At 39.7% G+C, this 21,692-nt stretch overlaps 1 protein-coding gene across 5 annotated transcripts in view; it reads right to left on the bottom strand.

Annotated features, from left to right (window-relative positions):
* The window catches only part of smoc1 (SPARC related modular calcium binding 1), a 223,256-nt gene that overhangs the window by 19,007 nt on the left and 182,557 nt on the right, over window positions 1–21,692 (bottom strand). For all 5 annotated transcript variants that reach the window (XM_039741047.1, XM_039741048.1, XM_039741049.1 and 2 more), the window contains exon 11: window positions 2,271–2,518. In XM_039741047.1, the coding sequence (XP_039596981.1) occupies window positions 2,271–2,518 (248 nt within the window). The remainder of the gene's footprint in view (window positions 1–2,270; window positions 2,519–21,692) is intronic.

Here is a 21,692-nt window from a genome sequence, read left to right as displayed (position 1 = left end):
ATCTTTCAACAATTTCAGTATTTAACAAAACCAATATTGCCTAATTAGCCTCAGTGATGCTTTTAATAATCTTAAGAGACTTGAATAAGGTCATTGAGTATACTTATTTAACACCAAACAGGTCCAGAACACACCAAGCACTAGATACATGACACGCTTTTTACTTCGAGTTGCTATTCCATGCACAGAAATGTAATTAAAGGTCAGTTTGACTTCCATTTCTCTGTGGTACTTAGCATTAAATTCAGAAAAACGCTTTAACTGGAAGAATATCTTGCTAAACGTTTGCAGTTTGCTCTGTGCAGCCACCTATGAATCTGATCCATGTTAGAATCCCAGGTATCACTACTACAGTATGTCTCAACGTTAGGGTTTTTTGATCCTCTAAACATTACTTTCTAAATCTGGGAAGTTTCCTTCTGTGATAGTTGTTCACTTTTGAGTGTCTTATTTTTTTAGACCTTGTGTTAAATTTCAAAGTGCCAATCTAGCTCTTTTCTATTGCACTCAGAAATTACACTACATTACTTCTTTATTCCCCCTGATAAGGGCTGTTCGGTCCCTGTACAACCGGTGTCAGAGCTTGGTCCGCATTGCTGGCAGTAAGTCGAGCCTGTTTCCAGTGAGAGTTGGACTCCGCCAGGGCTGCCCTTTGTCACCGATTCTGTTCATAACTTTTATGGACAGAATTTCTAGGTGCAGCCAGGGTGTTGAAGGGGTCCGGTTTGGTGGACTCAGGATTGGGTCACTGCTTTTTGCAGATGATGTTGTCCTGTTTGCTTCATCAGGCCGTGATCTTCAGCTCTCTCTGGATTGGTTCGCAGCTGAGTGCAAAGCGGCTGGGATGAGAATCAGCACCTCCAAATCCGAGAGCATGGTCCTCAGCCGGAAAAGGGTGGAGTGCCCTCTCAGGGTTGGGGGAGAGATCCTGCCCCAAGTGGAGGAGTTTAATTATCCTGGGGTCTTGTTCACGAGTGAGGGAAGAATGGAGCGTGAGATCGACAGGCAGATCGGTGCGGCATCTGCAGTGATGCAAGCTCTTCATCGGTCTGTTGTGGTGAAAAAGGAGCTGAGCCGTAAGGCAAAGCTCTCAATTTACCAGTCGATCTACGTTCCTACCCTCACCTATGGTCATGAGCTATGGGTAGTGACCGAAAGAACGAGATCGTGAATACAAGCGGCTGAAATGAGTTTCCTCCGCAGGGTTTCTGGGCTTTCCCTTAAAGATATGGTGAGAAGCTCAATCATCCGGGAGGGGTACAAAGTAGAGCCGCTGCTCCTCCGCATCGAGAGGAGTCAGATGAGGTGGCATCGGGCATCTGATCAGGATGCCTCCTGGACACCTCCCTGGTGAGGTGTTCCGTGCTCGTCCAACCGGGAGGAGGCCTGGAGGCTGGAGGGACTATGTCTCCTGGCTGGTCTGGGAACGCCTTGGGATTCTCCCGGAAGAGCTGGAAGAAGTGGCCGGGGAGAGGGAAGTCTGGGCCTCTCTGCTTAAGCTGCTGCCCCTGCGACCTGACCTCGGATAAGCGGAAGAGGATGGATGGATGGATACTTCTTTGAGATTAACTGGGAGCACACGGTCTTCAGCTGCTCTGATAGACATTTTCATTCAACTTTGAACCATATTAGTTTTACTGAAAGCCATTGTTAGGGAATTCTGTTTAGATCAATATCTGTTATGAGGTGGGAGTAAAAATATTTTTCATGGAGAAGCCCCCTCCTTGGCGACAGAGAAAGCTAATTACATGCCTCTGGAACTCTCCTACACTGACATGCATTTGGCTCTGCCTCTTTCATGCATGTCTTTCTGCTCATTTTCATTTGTACATCAATTTGTGAATAATGGGGAGTGAAGTCGTCAAGGCGAGAGACAGAGTCATACACTGCCCACAGTGTTTTAATGGGTCAGTTGCTTTTTTTGGCTCACTGGGATGGAACAACTCCCTTGGCTCTCTCAGTTTACTGGCTGAGAAACTACTGTAGTAGGTGTGTCCTTATTTTCAGGTTGATTTACGTTGAAATTCCTTACTTCATGATTTAATGTCTGCATCCCCTTAATGATTTAATGTGTGTAATCCCCATCCAGCACCTATAATCAGGTGAGCCTGCTTTATATTGCCTGCACTTTCCATACTGAAGAACTGCTTTGCTGTGGTGGTGGATCATCTGCAGAACAGTGAAGCGATAAACATTCAAACTGTCAGAGATCAGTCATAAATTTCAAGGCATATGTTGTTATATATTAATTCATATTACAGGCAACTCACCTCCATCCTTGCTCACACCCAGGCATCCTTTCAGTTCCATCAGAGAGATGGCTTTGTCCTTGTTCAAATCACAGTAGTCTATGAACTTGCGAGCACATTTCTTTGGCTTGGCTTTCTTCTTGACATAACGTTTGAAAGGCTTCAGCTCCTTTTTGTTGATGTCTTGACTGCTATTGATGTCGAGCTGCCGGAAATACCAAAACACCACTCTCTCTTCAAGTGTGTGGCTGGGATCTGGCTCATAGAACCTGACAAAAGGATGAGCAGAAGGGAAAGAGTAAATGTTACTGGAATTTTGACTAACTGGCGTTCCATACCTCAGTCCCCAAAAAGGCATCAATTTTGAATTGTGTTCTATGCGGGGAGATGGTATGTGTGACCTATGACAAAATCTTTACATTAACAAATGTATTTTTAGATTTGTTTTCTGATTGGTAGAGGCTTCAAACACATAACCAGAAGCTGAGACCTAAAGACAAGTGTGGTGGTCGATTGATCAGTTGATTGATAAGTTTTACAAAGGACCCAAGGCAAAAATCATAATAAATATTTAACTTAGGAAACTGGAATTCTAACTTTACATTTTTACAATAGGAATTTTACATTTTTGCAGTAACAGATGACAACCTCTCATCCTCTTTAATAAAACTCCTGTGTGCGTCCAGGTGTCCGTGTGTGTGTGTCTTCTGGTGAAGTGCGCATGTGCGGGGCTCGGTGCGATGCGCACGGCACCATGCACGCACACACACTGGAAGCTGGGCACACAGTCAATCGCGTAGCCGCAACCGCGCATGATAAGCAAATAAAGGACATCATTGCTGGGGAGACTGTGGATGCACACACACTGGAAGCTGGGCACACAGTGAATGGTGTAGCCGCGGTCACGCATGATAAGCAAATAAAAGAAAGCATTGCTGGGGAGAGTGCTGATTGGGTAGTCGCGGCCGCGCACATAAAATCCGTTGCTGGAGAGACGCCACACATACTGCCCCTCGCATGTTTACTAACTAACTATCTACTAACAACATAACACCCAAAAAAAGGACACGTCAAGTAGGACAAAAGACACAGACACTCAAATCGCATATAAGCAACATCTCCTGGAAGAACGGTCAGCTCAGCAAGTAAACATCAACAAAAGAAAGGCTGAAAGACAAAGAAAAATAAGAGCAAATAGATTGATTGAAGAAAAAGAAAATGAGCGTCAGAATATTCCCCATATTGATTTGGCTCCATCCTCTACTAATTTACCCTTTACCTTAAGAAGGCGACAATTTACATTGGCTAATTTACATTAGCCTTTGCCATAGCAATTAATAAAGCTAAAAAGTTGGCATTTACTTGCCAGAACCAGTATTCAGCCACGGTCAGTTATATGTTGCATTATCAAAAGTTTTACAGATGTTGTTGTCAACGTTGTAGATGGTCCTGAACAAGGCAAACTGTATTTACAGTATTTACAAAAAATGTTGTCTATAATGAAATTTTATTGAAAAATTTCATGAGGTAATAAAATAAAAACGTTTTCCTAAATATCTTCTTCAGATATTGTGTATTACAGATTGTTACAATAGTTATCAGGCCGGTTTACCAGCAACACACAATCGCCCGTGACTGAAAACTGGCGGACCGTCCTAGCGCCTTCTCCTGCCAGACGGAGGGATGAGGGTGCACGGCACGGAGTGTGGAACGGGAGGAGAGAAGAAGGACGTCCATTCAGCTCCGTCCGTCATGCTAGTCTGCTGATTTCTCGTTCAGTATGCACTGCCCGCTCATGTGCCCACCTCCAACTCGTCACTTGAGTTGTTGGCTGCTTTTCATTCACTTACTGTTGTATTCTCACACCAACCCGTTTTAGACATCCGTGTCTTCTCAGAAGTGTTCAGCATTCAATAAATAATTATGCATGAGATTGACCGTGTGTCTACTCAGCGCAGAGAGGCATTGGTAAGCCGTTGAACCCCGTTCAGGCTGCAAGCTGTGGAATTCCCACTAAGTGTGACTCATATGCTCCCACTCATTACGTCCCTACCCTTTGTGCACAACCCCCTCCTACCGTGGTCGGGTATCTTGTTGGATTATATATAGAAAAGCAGCCAAAACCGAGGGGTCTCCCATGGGGTCCTTAAAACATTCCTTTACAACTGAGGTTAAAACACAATGAAGTAAGCAGTCTTTAAGAAATCAAAACAAAGAAGAAAAATCCAAGATTCTTCAAAATGATTTGAAAACTAAACTGTAGAAGATCCCAACAGAACAAACTGCAACTGCCTTTACTTTATGAATACAGGAATGTGAAAAACTGCTAAAATTATTAAAGAGGAAGTGACAAGTCTGGAGTTGGGAGGAAATAATGCAAACATGTGGCAGATATGATAAAAAAAAAAACAAACAAACAATCAAACGATTGAACAACTAAGCAGCTATCACCACAACTCTCAGCAAAAGGCATCACTTGTCTGTTAGGAACACAAGGGACCGGGAAATTAAATGAAAAAGGACTGAAACCAAAGAGTCCAAAGACACTTTTACAGAAGCCAAAACGTTAAATCAGAAACTACAGTTAAGCGTAGAAATGTGTTGCAAACAGTAACACTGTTAGAGGCATGCATGTGCAAGTCATGGAAGAGGAGTCCAGCATTGCGCAAGCATTTAAACTGTTGTGAAATTGATGTCAGACACTGCACTGTAGGAGTCACTGTAGAGAAACTAGGAGCAGCGTCCTAGTAAAAGAGTCCACAAAATATTACTAAATAAACTAAATGGTGTTTGCAAAAAAAGTAAAATACAGTATATAAAAATTTAACCCAGTATATGTTTTACTAGAACACACAGAAATAAACCAGGTTTGAAATATTCTGAGACAGAACACAAAAATATCCATTACTCGCAGAATTCACCATAAACTGGGGCAACACAGAAAATAATAAAAAAAATTATTTAATAAATAATATGTCTGTCACTCTTAACAATCATGTGTAGATTCTTGCCTCTTAGTTACTGCTTCATCTAATTCATTTGTATTTCCATCTTCTTGTTTACTCTCCGCGTTGCAATCTGTAACTCACAACTGGGATTTTTTCTCTTGCTTCTTCAAATTTTCTGTTTGTTCATATTTTGAACCATTTTCAATCTGTGCCCACACACGAACAGCTGATAGACCCATATATTTATGAATTTTAATAATAAAAACTACTCTTGTAAAGAAAAGAAAAAAAAAACATTTTTGTGAATTTCCAAAGAATTGAAGAGAAAACTTTGGAACAAGTATGGTTACTGTACATTTTCTACTCTGACTGGTTAGTTGGTGCTGGCACTAACTCCAAATGACATAGATGGAAGCTTGTGCTTGTGTCCAAAGTTGTCAAAGTAGATTGTTGATAATTACAAAAGAAAACAATATATTTTTTGAAAAATGACAGTATGGATACTCAAAAATGGTTAAAACCCCTCACTGCTACTAATCTCTCCAATAGAAAATTCAGCAAAAATCTCACGCCCTGTAAGAAGCAGCAGCCACAAAGAAAGCACTGTGCAGAATGGATCATGTGCCATTTTCATTCACAGTTGATGGCAATGGCACAGACAATCATAAATAAGTTATAATGAACAAAGATTGATGCCACTCCATTCAGGGAAAATTAATATTTTCATCTTCATCGCCAATTTGGTGTGTGAGTACTTGTCTTAAACCTAACATAGTGTTTCTGTACCGTATGTACATATGTTGTCTGCCCCAGTCCAGCTCTGTTCTGGTGTTGAGTACATATATTTTTATATTATGTCTATAGCACACACCTTTAAGTCCAAAGCTCTAAGTGCATTTGTTGGTCAGCTGAGTTTTTCTTTTGCTGGTTTGGGCTTAGTGCTGTTTGTAAGTTAAACTTACTTTTTCTTCCAACCAAGAGGTCTCTGTTTTGATACAAGTTCTTTTGCTGGAGTGTTGGATGTAGGGTTGCACCCTATATCAGTACTGAAAAAGTACATAAAAACCTAATTTGTAAAATATTAGGTTCAGCATATCAGTATCTGAAGTAAAGAGTACTTTTGAAAGACCTTGTGCTCAGCTCTTTGTTCTTCTGCTATCCAGTGCACTGTAGACTCTTTGGGGTACAAACCCTCCACTTGACCCTTCAGATGTGCTAGGTGAGAGTTTCTTAAATTATGGCTTACCACATGATTGTGTGAAAAATTAGAAAAGGTATAGCAATTGTCCAAATCTGTGCTGAGTGATATGCTTGCAACCTATTGTGGTAGTATGTGAAATAACACCACTGACACATCAGATAGCTTTCATTTCTGTGGCACAAAAACCTAATAGGTGTTCCTCAACTCCAATCTCAACACCTAATAAGCATTCAATTTGAGCAGACTGACAGCAAAGATCTGTATAAGAAAGGGATAGACAGGAGTAACAGGCAGATGGGCTTGTGAGGTGAAAAGACTATGGCACTAGATCGATAATGAAGGAAATGTAGCAGGCATAAAAGAGTTACTTTCCATGGTGCTCGTTGTGCTTCTTACCTGTATACATCTAGACTGCATTTTGTGAAAACTGAATGTTATATACGTGCATAAAACACTGTTCATTGGGCACTACAATTTTCGGATAAATCCCATGGATGGTGGCATTACAGCTGAAGAGAAAAATTCATAACTCCATAAAAATCAGATTATAAAAAATTCAGTTGATGGTTTCTAGTCAATGTTCATTACATAACAGAGGGAGACCCAAAAGCACAGTACAGTAAAGATATATAAGATATAGACGCACACAGTCATTTATTTATTAATTTATTTGTGCTTCCAGATTTAGTTAGTTTTACAAATATTTGGTACAAGATGCATTCCATTTGCTGTGGAATGCTTGTCAATCTTCAAACAAATAAACACTGATCTAAACACTAAGTGCCCCATTTTCAGTGTTTTTATTTAATACAAGACAATCGGCACCAGTTCTGAAGATTGTTACTTTCAACTCTAATCAGCACAGTAATATGACATGGGGGGTAATTCACTGCTGCAATATAAAGAATTTGCTTCTTTGCTGTGAATGTGCTATCAGAGTCCTGTCACTCGGATAATTTTAAAAGCACATAAAACACATGGGAATGTGATTTTGACGTGGCTCTGAAATTTTTACTATGCAGTCCCTTCACAGAGTTTGCTGTAGATGCCTGCATGAACAGTGTGGATCAAGTTCTATGTCATTTTCCTTTTCAGGGATATTAGTATGGACAGGAACCCTTTTGAAAACAATGCTAATAACCAGTGTGGATGGATATATATTTTTTAAATCTAAGCATGGTGTCTCAGTGTGGGGCAATCCCTCTAAACCACCGCTAAGTCTAAAGCATGTCAAACCACGATCCACACCCTCCTTTCTCTCTGACATGTTGCAGGGGACAACAAATTCTGATGTACTGAAAATTAAAAGAGAAACCATAGCTTGGAGGGAAACAGGGAGGCACACTTTTATGTGCCACAACAAGGGGCAATGTAATGTTTGGGGGTGATGTTTAGGATGTGGTTATTGAGAGTTAGCAGTTATGTGATTTAGTGCCCTCTCAGCACTGGTACTTACAGTGGTGTGAAAAACTATTTGCCCCCTTCCTGATTTCTTATTCTTTTGCATGTTTGTCACACAAAATGTTTCTGATCATCAAACACATTTAACCATTAGTCAAATATAACACAAGTAAACACAAAATGCAGTTTTTAAATGATGGTTTTTATTATTTAGGGAGAAAAAATCCAAACCTACATGGCCCTGTGTGAAAAGTAATTGCCCCTTGTTAAAAATAACCTAACTGTGGTGTATCACACCTGAGTTCAATTTCCGTAGCCACCCCCAGGCCTGATTACTGTCACACCTGTTTCAATCAAGAAATCACTTAAATAGGAGCTGCCTGACACAGAGAAGTAGACCAAAAGCACCTCAAAAGCTAGACATCATGCCAAGATCCAAAGAAATTCAGGAACTATTGAGAACAGAAGTAATTGAGATCTATCAGTCTGGTAAAGGTTATAAACCCATTTCTAAAGCTTTGCGACTCCAGCGAACCACAGTGAGAGCCATTATCCACAAATGGTAAAAACATGGAACAGTGGTGAACCTTCCCAGGAGTGGCCGGCCGACCAAAATTACCCCAAGATCGCAGAGACGACTCATCCGAGAGGTCACAAAAGACCCCAGGACAACGTCTAAAGAACTGCAGGCCTCACGTGCCTCAATTAAGGTCAGTGTTCACGACTCCACCATAAGAAAGAGACTGGGCAAAATGGCCTGCATGGCAGATTTCCAAGACGCAAACCACTGTTAAGCAAAAAGAACATTAGGGCTCGTCTCAATTTTGCTAAGAAACATCTCAATGATTGCCAAGACTTTTGGGAAAATACCTTGTGGACTGATGAGACAAAAGTTGAACTTTTGGAAGGCAAATGTCCGTTACATCTGGCGTAAAAGGAACACAGCATTTCAGAAAAGAACATCATACCAACAGTAAAATATGGTGGTGGTAGTGTGATGGTCTGGGGTTGTTTTGCTGCTTCAGGACCTGGAAGGCTTGCTGTGATAGATGGAACCATGAATTCTACTGTCTACCAAAAAATCCTGAAGGAGAATGTCCGGCCATCTGTTTGTCAACTCAAGCTGAAGCGATCTTGGGTGCTGCAACAGGACAATGACCCAAAACACACCATCAAATCCACCTCTGAATGGCTGAAGAAAAACAAAATGAAGACTTTGGAGTGGCCTAGTCAAAGTCCTGACCTGAATCCAATTGAGATGCTATGGCATGACCTTAAAAAGGCGGTTCACGCTAGAAAACCCTCAAATAAAGCTGAATTACAACAATTCTGCAAAGATGAGTGGGCCAAAATTCCTCCAGAGCGCTGTAAAAGACTCATTGTAAGTTATCGCAAACGCTTGATTGCAGTTATTGCTGCTAAGGGTGGCCCAACCAGTTATTAGGTTCAGGGGGCAATTACTTTTTCACACAGGGCCATGTAGGTTTGGATTTTTTTCTCCCTAAATAATAAAAAATAAATTTAAAAACTGCATTTTGTGTTTACTTGTGTTATATTTGACTAATGGTTAAATGTGTTTGATGATCAGAAACATTTTGTGTGACAAACATGCAAAAGAATAAGAAATCAGGAAGGGGGAAATAGTTTTTCACACCACTGTAGATCTGAAAGCTGGATACCAAGCTAAAATTTTAGTATTGATTAGGGCTGAGGCAATGGTCGATGATATGGTTCATCACCGAATGGGTGACCACATTGTTGATGTGGATAAAAATTGATGATTGGCTCCAAACATTTGCAGAAATTTTTAAGTGTGAAACTGCAGCTGTCACCTTTTCTTTTATTATTTTTTTTTAATCATGTCCGCCTTGCAAAAAAGCTTTGAAGAAGTCATATTCGCAGCAGAAGGTGTGCAAGTTTCATGTGCTGTGCATCCTGGCCTTCCCCACTCCAAACTCCCCACCTGTGGTGAATGGAGGGCAAGAGTAGCAAAAGACTCATATAGTGACATGGGACTGGACGAGATATTCCTTACACAGACGCCCAGTCTGAGAAGTCATGAATTGCTAGTTCATAGCCACAGCTCTGCGATTAAAGGTGACTTTTCTCTGTCTTGAGGAGTTGTTTATATTTTGTTTGTAGGAGTATGTAACAGGGATCAGAGCACAAACTGCAGATCTGGGGGCCACCCAGCCAAGGCTTCTTTTAACTTAATATCAATGATGAGCCAGCAATTTGAGCAAAATTGAATTTGTTTTTCTTCATAAAAATAATTGCGAAATTATGCCATGAAGAGGCCAATTAAATTTACGCCACAGAGACAGGAAGAATCATTTTTAAAATGACGAATGCACCAGTACAGGAATTCTTGGCCAATGCCAATATCCGATAATATCTATGTACTTATCTGCCAAAACCAACGCCGATATACAGACTTATAAGACAAAGGGAAGAATGAGACTTAATCTATCTGGATGAAAATTACAGAGAAATGTAACATTTTACAGAACAAGTTCAATCATAAAATATAAATGACATCTTCCACATTTGGCTGGCTACCTTTTGGTTATATGGTAAATAGTTCTGTAGGCTGTTGCCTTAAATAATACTTTTCTCTTTCTTTTTAATAAGAAGGGGCCTGAGTTGCCTCGAAAGCTTGCATATTGTAATCTTTTTAGTTAGCCAATAAAAGGTGTCATTTTGCTTGGCTTTTCTCTTTTTAATGGAACAAATTCAACAATAATTGAAAAAAATTAAATTGAAAATGGGTAAAATGACACAATGATGATGGAATAAGCAATACCATTTAAAAATAAGAATAACTTTTGAAGATTATTTGCAATCATTAAATAAATAGCTTCTGCTCCACCATATTAGCTGGCTATCTGTTATATTATGATGAAGTTAGTGCGAAGTAAAACCTGTAAAACTTTTACATTTGATTGATGTTGTTTTTTTTACTTGATTTCCAAGATTTTTTATACATTCGAAATAAATTAGAATAATGATATTCCTTCTGACAGCTATAGTTATTACTTATTACTTACTATAATAATGCTGTAAAGATTTACCCAGAGCTATTTACTTTTTTTAACCTGGCTGTTTTCCCGAGGCTGTCAATGTGCTCTCTTCAAGAAAATCATTGTACATGCACATCACCTCGTCATTTATCTTGGCCTTTTTCTGTTGTGGACAATCTACAACTGCTTGCGTGCATTTTGCTCAATGCAAGTTCCATCTGAGCTTGCAACATTGAGTGCCAGTGATTTTACCTTTGCATCGAAATAGTGGTCCTTGTATCTCTGGTCAAAAATAGCGGCACAGAGCAACACAGCAAGTACATGGGTTCTGTGTGAATCTCAATGAAATGATTGTTTACAGCCTCCAAAAGAGTGCTTTTAGTGGTTTGACTCTGAAGTCGGCATGAGCGCCATTAGTCAAAAGTTGTTTTAATGTACAAGCTGAGGAAATAACTTTAGAAGGCAAAGCTTCAATTTGGCAAATTTCTTTTGTCAGTTGTTCAAATGGAACAAGGAGTGTGACTATGTTTCCCACCAAACCCCACTGAGTAGGCATTAGATTTTAAAGTAACTGAAAATCGGAGTTACAGTATCAGCCCCAAGGGCTCTTTTCTGCTCCAGCAAGCTGCTCAATTCCATCTAGTCGAATTGTCTTGTTGGAGCATTTTTGACTGCATACCAAGGTCAGCTTGTATAGTTTTGAGAAAAGAGTTGGCAAATTGTGAATGTTTAAAATGTCAAGACTATTTTTCTGTCGATTACTATTATATCCGAGACACTACGCTGGGAGAATACACTGTTAAGAATAGCTGTTAAGGATGAGCCATACATGGCAGAACCTGGCATTCCTCCAAAACATAGGTTCTCAACCTTTTTTGGATCAGAGCCCACTTTTCAAAGAGTGATTCGATAGTGCCCCCCTTGGGTAAACTATATTATACATCAGTATATATTGAAAAACAAGGGCAGATTTTTAAAATGATTTTACTAGAAGATATTAACAATATTGGTGTATTGTTCAAAGTATGATTAAAAAAATATATTATTAAAAAAATGAATATAATATTATTAGTGAGAGGGCTGAGCTTGGTGTGATGACACTGATTTTTCAATGTTTGGTGCCATTTTGTCATCAGCAATTTTAAATTGCCGCATTCCACTACTGGTAATCTGTTTCTTTTCTTTGTTAATGGATTGTTGACCATGCTAAATCCTCTTTCTTCTAAATATGATGATGGGAGACTGGTACATGGTCTAATTCATGTTGCCATCAGGGAAAAGCAGTGTTTCTTCAAAATGAAGAAGTGTATCCGTGAGAATTAAAAGATTTGTTGTTTGGTGAAAGTGAAATCCAAATATGTGAGTGGGACAGATGCAAAGTGGCTGGTGTGTTGTGCTGGCCGGGGGGTTGGCGAGCGAAGCGAGCAGGGGACGAAGGTTTTAATAAGTAGGTCCATGTAAGTTTTCCTTTGAATATGATTTGTAGGTACCACACTGCAATTTTAGGTTTACACTTGCTCTGAAGGAATTCCGAAACAATCAGGTATTGATAAAAAACTTCTCATGTATTTATTGTAATGTTCAATGAACCCATCAAAACATGCATAGATTCAGTCCTCTGCACATGCGTTAATCTTGTAAGGACTTGCAAGATCTCAGAATGCATGACTTGTGCAAACTTGTAAATATAATGTACCGATACCTACTATTTAATACGGACAGGTCTTTCTTAATGGACATTTAAAATAATTGGTTGAAACATGTGCTCGATAATTTTTAGTATTAATCAAACTTTTCAGCACATTCTTGCGAGTATTGTCCAAGGGGGCGGCAGCTGGTCCTCAACACCCCCTTAATATGTCTTGGACCAGAAATGTCCCCTTAGATTTCTGCAGCGCTCACCAGTGGGTGGTACCACCCCTGTTGGGAACCTTAGCTCCATAGCCTTTGCAATATGACACGCATTGTCTCATAGTACCACATAAACATTCTCTTTGGGTATTTCCCATGTTTCAAGCCTTCTTTTGAACATCACAGAGAGTGTAGCTCCCGTGTGTGATCCAGAACATTCTTGGGTGTGGGATTGCTTGCTGTAATTCAAACTTGTGGTTGATCCACTGAGCAATTAAACTAAGCATACTCATAGAACTCATATCAGATGTCCATATATAAGTGGCAAAATCTATGGCGGTGACATCGTCAACAAGGAGTTTGTGCACAGGACTTTTCATAATATTATGTAGCTCAGAGAAATAATGACGATTGGCTTTGAAATCCTGTATCTTCTACAAAAGAAAATGGCTGATTGTCTAAAGTAATAACTTCCATCACCTTTGCAGTAATTGTTTGAGCTTTAGGATTATCTTTATCAAATTTCTTTGATCAACAGGTTGAGCAACTGCAGTTTATGATTTTGTGTATGATGGCATAGGATTCTGTTCTTTTGCTCTGAGGAATTCTTTATATTTGTCAGGATGGCAAGTCTTCAAGTGTGAAATTAAGTTGGTGGTATTGAAATTTCACACTTTGGTCCCTCCGCACAAGACATTAGTTGAACAAGTGTTACAAATGGTATTTTTTATGAAAACTTCCAAAATGCAAACATTTTCATGCAGTAGCTCAGCGTTGCCTTGCTTGCTTGCTTGTCTTGCTCATCTGGAACACAGTGAATGCGTCATCAAATATTTGTTTAAATTATCAGTCAAATCTAGTCATTTGTCTGATACAGATACTATTATTTGAACCCATTATCTGCAGACACAGATATTAATCCGATATCACTGTGCATACCTATTTAGTATATATAAAATCTTTTAAGGACAAGGGGATACACATCTCACCAAGCAGCAGGAGTGTTCTCTGCAGTCTTATCAGTGTGTCACTCACAATGTTTCAATGGGAGGAGCGGTGGCATATTTATGATGCCGCTACGCATTTGGTGCTCAGAGGCTCTGGAAACTTCTTTCAATTTACATCACTCTTTTAGGTAGCTCACTGTCCTTACAATGACTGTTTGCTCTGAAGCTAGTCATTTGCATCATGAAATACCAGCTTAAATTGTGGATCACTGATCCCCAGCCTAATGATACTTGTCAGCAACATTACGTTTTTTTGCAGCATGTCGTTTGCATACACGATTAGAAAAGGCAACATATATGCTAACAAGCCATGATGAAACAGAATAAAGTATGCATCCAATTCTTTTTGCAGTACATGGGTAGAGTAGCTAACTATTGTTAATCCACAACCTTCTCTCCGTTGCCAGATCCCCTGACTCCATCAAAGGCTATGGCATCGTTTATTGTCAATATTTTAAAATGATGATGTGAACATTTAAATAGCCCTAGTACAGATCCAGCACTAGGTGGGTATCGTCTCATGGTGGCACTGACCTCTTGTTATGAGTTCTCTCTTCAATCTATTGCTTGATCATCTACAGCATAAGAATGTGTTTTGTTCCTTTTAATTGTTTTGATATTAATGCTTTATCAAAATAGTTTACATACCCAAGACCAGGATTAATTCAACTTTACATGGAAATTCACACTGCCTAGTGCCATGCCTCAAGATTTGGTTTGGGAAAATGGATCTGCTTCTTTCTAATATGTTTCTTTATACCACAAAGTTTGTCCATTTGATATTTTCACTTTTCCTTATGCATTGATATTCTTTCACATCAGTTTTGCAAAACTGAAACTACATCCCCTGCAGATTTCATCATCCTACTTCTGAAGCTCCAACATCAACATGCAGCACAAGTTTGTTTTTGAAAAGGTTATATGAGGAAATGATTTGGCATTGTCAGGGAGCTTAACTTAGGGCTAACTGTCTGTTGATGACAATGTCTTTCAAAAGGAACTTGGTCAGAATGGATTACACTATCATTGTCCAGCTAAATTATCCAAACATCATCCAAGTGTTACTCAACAGACACAACAGTGAACACTAGAAGTGGACACTAACTGCGCCAACCCACACAGTTGCAAGGTGGCAGCCATAATAAATAATTTCACAGGACATGCCGTCACATTAAATTTTAAAAAGCAAACCAGAATACAACACAGAAAGGTTTAGTGGGATGAGACTAGTAGTTTTGTACATGCTGAGTCACTTTATAGTAAATGCCCCAGACAAAAGCTCACACATCACTGTGAAAACTGTTCAGATTTACAGTAAATTTTTCTCTTACTGGTCTCTCTTATGTAAAAGGTGAATATAGTAGGACCACTTTGGGGCAGAGGGTATCCATTCCTTTTGAGCTTATATCATGGCACATGCTGGCTCTATAATTATGATAATACATTAAATCAATGCAGGTTATGGTGGTGGCAGGAAGGCTCTTAGGCTGGCCCAGAAATTTCTGAGATGCCCAGAGGGCTGACACCTTGTGATGACAAGAAAATTGCAGCTGCAGAGAGACAGCTTCAAATTGTGGCCAAGCCACTATATGAGCATCCTGAAAATTTACATAAATATCAGAAAAGTTATGTACTTTAGAATATTTAAATGAGGGTCTGTGTTGCTTCATGCCTTGCACCTGATCCTACCAGGTTTACAGAAATGCTTTTTGAGGCTTTGAGGTGTGCAATTTACACACCAAAGTACTCAGAAAAACTCACATGGACCCAAGAATGTATGCAGGCTTCACACTCCTTGTTGAGGCATTAACACTAATCACTGTGCCACCATGCTACACATCTCCTGCCTATGCCATTTCTCATCTGACAAGGGGTCCCCTAATGACTTTTGCTGTTGTTACTCAAATAGTTTCCAAATGCATAAAAAGCAATCAAATATATGTGATATAATAGTAAACAAAACTTATCTGTCAGGTTAAATCATGTGCTTTTTATTCATTTTTCAATAGTGTATGTCAAGCCAATATTTTAGAATTTCAGTTTGCTCCATTTGTAACTGTATGGCTGTATAATGTTTCACTTTTATAATTTTTCATTGCCACCAGGATGTTTTTCTCATTTGAATATATTCATTGACTGAAAACAATCTTCTTCAATTACTGAAAATCTTAAAAAAAATATAAATAAATAATGAAGTGTAGATGTTTCAGTTACCCACTGAGCCCACTTGCTTTCAGGACCAAGCAATTCACTAAAGACAGCAACATTTATCTGTGATTAGATCCCTGCACAATGTGGGATATACCTGAAAGCAAGCAAATTGGAGTGAATTATGCAATGAAATGCTCAAATATCAGTTTAGAGGAAAGCTGTATCTCGCCCCCCACTGAGTTTTTGATGTGAGAAGGTGAAGACAATACCACCAAGACCTTTGCAGGTGGCAGCTGTGTTTTTGCAGTTGGTAATGTTATAGATTGACTGCTTTGCCCTGTCCAGCAGGCAACAGGTCAGCCAAGGAACTGGACGCACCTTGCAGTGGGTTAGCATTCCTCAGTTTCTTCAAGGAGTTATTCCAAGTTGCTTAAAAGTAGTACTACAGAATTATCTGTAACCTTACAGGGGAAAATGAAGGAAAACTAGATGCATTTATGAAGCTGTTATGAAGGTGTGATATGGTTTTCATTTTAGCAGAACAAACATTTTGTCACGGCCTTTGAAAGAGAAGCATGTTGCATTCCAAAAAGGGATCTAGGAGGGCTACCCTTTAAAAGGAGCACTAATGTTTTAGGGAGTATTGTAAGCAGTCATTTAGCAAACATAAAGGAGTAAGTACTCTAACAATGTAGTACTTTGTGCTCATAGGAGAGGTGTGTATTTGCACCTCTGTTTGAGCTTTACTTTTGAATGGGTCTTCACAGGAGAGAAGCTTCAAAAGCTTGCATGGGATGCAAGCAGGGAATAGCTGACCTAAACCTAACCTAATGAAATTTAAATTCAAGTATGTCCATTACAAAGGGTCCCAGTAGCTAGAATAGACATTTGTCAGGTTGCTTGTTGCAGGCCATTTCTTTTATCACATTATATGAATGCCTTTATGGACAGCCCAAAAACTCCTGCTCCAGTCCCCATTTGACTTTATATAAGTGAGTTTCGATTAAATGAAGTTGTAAATTTCAAATTCAAAGGAAGTCATGATGGCCTAAAATGTTATAGGGCTGCCCCCTGCGCACACTGCATTTCTAATACCTGGCTATGTCATGTGGTAGTGGTATTATCTGACCAGTGCTGCTGCTGAGGCCTGCTGCTGAGCCTACCAAGGTGGCAAACACCTATCCTTTGAACGGGGCATATATGCGTATTCACAAATGGACATTAAACCACCAATTTGATAAGTTATCTTTGAATTGGAAACCATGGAGGGCAGTCAGAGCCCGCACAAGTGGTGTGTAAATTTAAAATGCCTCCTTTGAAATAATAAATTAAAAAATCCTATATTTACATAACATTCATCCATCTATCCATATATTTCTTACACCTGCATAGCATTTGATGGCACCCATCCCAGCAAGCACTGGGCACAAGTCAGAAACAATCCTTTGACATCATTCCAGTCCATTGCATACACACACATATCAGGGAACCAATTTAGCAACAACAATTCATCTAACCTGCACGCCCTTAGACTGCGTAAGGAAACCAGAGCACCCGCAAGGACAACCATTGAGACATGTGGAAAAGACACAAACTCCACGCAGGAAGCACCCAGAACCTTAAACCTTGCGTCATGGTTGACAGGAAACAGCACAACCACTTCATCACTGCACCAGCGTGCCATCTATTTACATAGCAATTATGAATTAAAATATCAACACTGCATGTCTTTGTTACACAATCATATTTGCATAATTTATTCCATTGAAGTGCATATAGAGATGCTTGTTAAGGCGAAATCCTTACATGTAACATGGTGAATAATCTTTCATTGCATTTTTTTTCTGCACTGTATAAGTAAAGAGATGCATTATCACTGTTTACTGACACTGTAACTGGAGCACTGAAGGCCTGGAAATTTGCCCAGAGTCAGGTGGATTCTGAGAAGGAAGACTTTTGGTTTAATGGTCTATTTGCTTGGCCACATGGGGGCAACAGTGCCTAGTATATTAAAAGCTCTGGGTGATCACTATGAAATGTTTAATAAAAAGATATAGGAATAATAATTTATTTATACTGTGATCCAATGTGTTTCACACAAAAGCTCAATACCAGTAACCTTAAGTCAATGGTTCTCAGGAGAAGAGGGTTTTGTGTTCTGTTTTCAACTTGAAATAATAACAATAATTAAAAAAAAAACAAAAAAAACCTGCAGGGTTTTGCCACCTCCCTTATTAAAGCAAGTTGTTATTCAGTTTCCCAGTTTCTATGTTTTGGTGTCAATCCTAACAAAACTGTGTTTGCCATTTTTTTATTACAGTGTATTTATGCACATTACATACAGTGTAATCATCACCATAATTTTCATTCCACTTTTCCTGGTGTTGTAAGCCCTTATTTACTATTGAGCCCGGTGGTAGACATGGCAAGGTACAGCCCTTCAATATTCTAATCTGTTTGCCCACGGTGTCACTCTTCTCATTTTTAATTGTCATCATCACTGACCTTGAATTGGATTAAGTGCCTTCACAAATGCTATGTGATGTGATATGATAGTGAGCTACTGTTTTTACATGTTATTAAAAAAACTTTCATTTTTTCAACATTATTACTTTGTAGTTAGAATAATTACAGTGAACTGTTATTGCTAATTTTTTTTACATCAAAGCACTATTCCATCTCCCATTATTCATGTGCACATTTATATTAGTACTTAACTCTTCAATTACCTACTATATTGATAAGTATTAACTTTTTTTTTTACTTAATTGCCTTTTGCACTTGCTGACTGAAATACAGTATCTTCACTATTCTTTCATCTCAATTCAATTTTATGCAATGTGAACACAGCATGAAGGCAAAACAAATTTTAATTCATGATCCATTTTAATCTGTGTTACACTGGAATAGGACAGAAGACACAGTTCTTTGCAGGAAAGCAAAATCATTTACTGTACACTACCATGAGCGGTAAGCACTATGGACCAAACTGTGACAAGCAGTTCTGATCTGTCGGGTTGATTATTCCTGTAACATACAGTGGAACCTTGGTTCACGAACGTCTTGGTACACGTACAACTCGGTTCACGACCAAAAAGTTCACCAAACTTTTGCCTCAGTTCACGACCACACACTCGGTATACGAACAAGCCAGTTTCCCTTTCGGTTTGTGCGCGCTGATGATTTCCGCACGTGTTGCATTGTTCTCGGTCAGATGTGCCTGCCTGCTGCTGAGAGAGAGAGGGAGAGAGAGAGAGAGAACGAGCCTGCACGTGCATGCCTGCTTGGCTGGTTCATAAAGGCCGATTACTGTATTTAAGCAGTGCCACTTCCTTTTCATTGTTCTCAGTCAGTTGTGCGTGCTTTACCTGCAATCTCTTTGTGCTCTACAGTATTTCATGTGCTTTTGCAGCTAACTATGGCTTCTAAGCAAGTAAAGAGTGGTGAGAAGAAAGTTTTGAAGAAAACTGAAATCGAAGTAAATAAAGAAATTATTGAAAAGTTTGAGCGTGGCGTTCGTGTTACTGATCTTGCCCGAGTACAAGAAGTCAAAATTTACGATTTCGACTATTTTAAAGCAGAAAGAATCTATTAAAGCAGCTGATGTTGCAAAAGAAGTTACAGCGTTAACCAGGCAGAGGCTTCAAGTGCTGGAAGAGGTGGAAATACTGTTTACCAGTTTACTCATTTACCAATTTGAGAACCCTCGTGCTTTCAAGCAGCACAATGTAAACAAAGCCAGACTGCCAGTAATGTGGAGGGCAAACACGAAGAGTTGGGTCACAAGGACTTTGTTTTTGGAATGGCTGCATGAGGCTTTCGCTCCCACCAGCTAAACAGCTAAAAACACAAGAAACCCAAGAAATCACAAGAGAGAAAACACCTGAAGGAAAACAACCCTCCCATTGAGGAGCCAGACTCTCCCTCAAAACTGTAACCTTCTCTCCACCCAGTTCCTCCTCACTTCATGCCAGAACTCGACTCATGCAAAGTTAGTTTTCTTGGTGGTTTATGGTTTTTGTATTACAGATTTTTCAAAATTAAATTTTTCAGTTCATAGCGTGTATTGTTGCAATGTTACTTTTCTCTTTTTTCAAATGTTCGTTTTTTTCCCTGTGCTTAAAACTAATTTTTAAAAAAATTGTTAACTGTACTGTACAGTACAGCGATCGGGCTGTAAGGCTAATAGCATGATCTCCTGCAATTTTACTTTTTTGGTTGCTTGTGGTTGGTGTTTAAATAAATTTCGGATTTGTTCTAATGTTCCTTTTTTCCGCTGTGCTTAAAACTCATTTTAAAAAAAGTGTTTACAGCGATCGGGCTGTAAGGCTAATAGCGTGATCTCCTCCACTGTGACTTTTTTGGTTGCTTGTGGTTGGTTTTTAAATTAAATTTTTGATTTGTTCAAATGTTCCTCTCTGTTCTGAGAGAGAGAGAGAGAGAGAGAGAGAGAGAGAGAGAGAGAGAGAGAGCGAGCGAGCCTGCTCGTGTAGCTGAGCCGGGAGCCTAGGTGTTTTGTGTCAGTGTTATTCAATGTTTTTACATTAGTTTCCTATTACACTGTGCATTCTATGGTGTAATTAACTATATTTGTGCTTAATCTTTACATATATTTACATATTTACATATATATTTACATAAAGTTCATACGGTCTGGAACGGATTAATTGTATTTACATACAATCCTATGGGGGAAATTGCTCCGGTTCACGACCAACTCGGTTTATTACCAGAGTTTTGGAACGAATTATGGTCGTTAACCGAGGTTCCACTGTACATTCATTTTTTTTTGCAATGCTTCACAAGTGAATTTCAGCTAATTGGTGCCTGTACTAATTCTAGTTAAAATTAGTATAAGCATTGTGGTGTGCGGCTGGGGGCTGTACCCAGCCGGGACACCTGGAAGGACCGGGAGAGGGATTACGCCTCCTCTGGACCAAGAGAGGGAAGCCGCCCTGGTTGGTATGGGGGCCACAGGAATGGAGCATGGAAGCCCAACCCTATAGGGGCTCATGGTCACCACCAGGGGGCGCCCAGATGCCTGAAAAGCCCTGGATGTCAGCACTTCCGCCTCACCCGGAGGTGCTGGGGGAAGGAAAACCAGGGACACCCCGAGTGCATCCGGGTGCTTGTGCAGCACTTCCGCCACACCAAGAAATGCCGCCGGAAGCTCATCAGGAGGCACCTTGAGCACGGCCGGGAGTCGGGTGGAAGTGGACATAGCTCGGAGGAGTGGAGTGGAGGCGGTGAAGACAGAGGCATTTGTGAGAGGCCTGGACTGAGGGTGATTGGTGCAGGGGCACTGGGTTGTGTGCACTTGTAAATAGAAGAATATGTACAATAAACGTGTGTGTGGTTTGAAACTATCAGTGTCTGCCTGTCTGTGTCCGGCTGCTCTCAACAGCATATAATGAATATTTTATTATTATATACATATACTACATATACACTTTTTAGTAAAGGGTTTTCCAGCTGCTAAGGAGTTGACAGGGCATTCACATCACCAAAGTGGCATAATCCAAGGCCAAGTACTTCATAAGGCCTTTGCAGCAGCAGGAAAGGTCATACACACAAACGTATGGTACAGTATGGGTGGCTAGACATTTGTAACCTACTTAAAAATGGGGCACTAGTACAGGAGAGGGAGACATGTGACATTGCATTACACAGACAAGATTCCTCTGCGTCGGCATTCATCCTATGAATTTTTCAGCTTAAAATCTTTTCACTGTTAGATGGGCCTTTACAGGGTGAAAGTCTCCTTTAGGATAGAGGTTGAAGTATCCATTTCTTAATTTTGAGAGCTGGGCAAGTCATAATAAAATGTGCGCTTTTGGAACACCTTGTATACTTTCAGAGTATAC

This window comes from Polypterus senegalus, chromosome 18, assembly GCF_016835505.1.
Source record: "Polypterus senegalus isolate Bchr_013 chromosome 18, ASM1683550v1, whole genome shotgun sequence".
Taxonomy (NCBI): domain Eukaryota; kingdom Metazoa; phylum Chordata; class Cladistia; order Polypteriformes; family Polypteridae; genus Polypterus; species Polypterus senegalus.
This window is presented reverse-complemented; position numbering and strand designations above follow the sequence as displayed.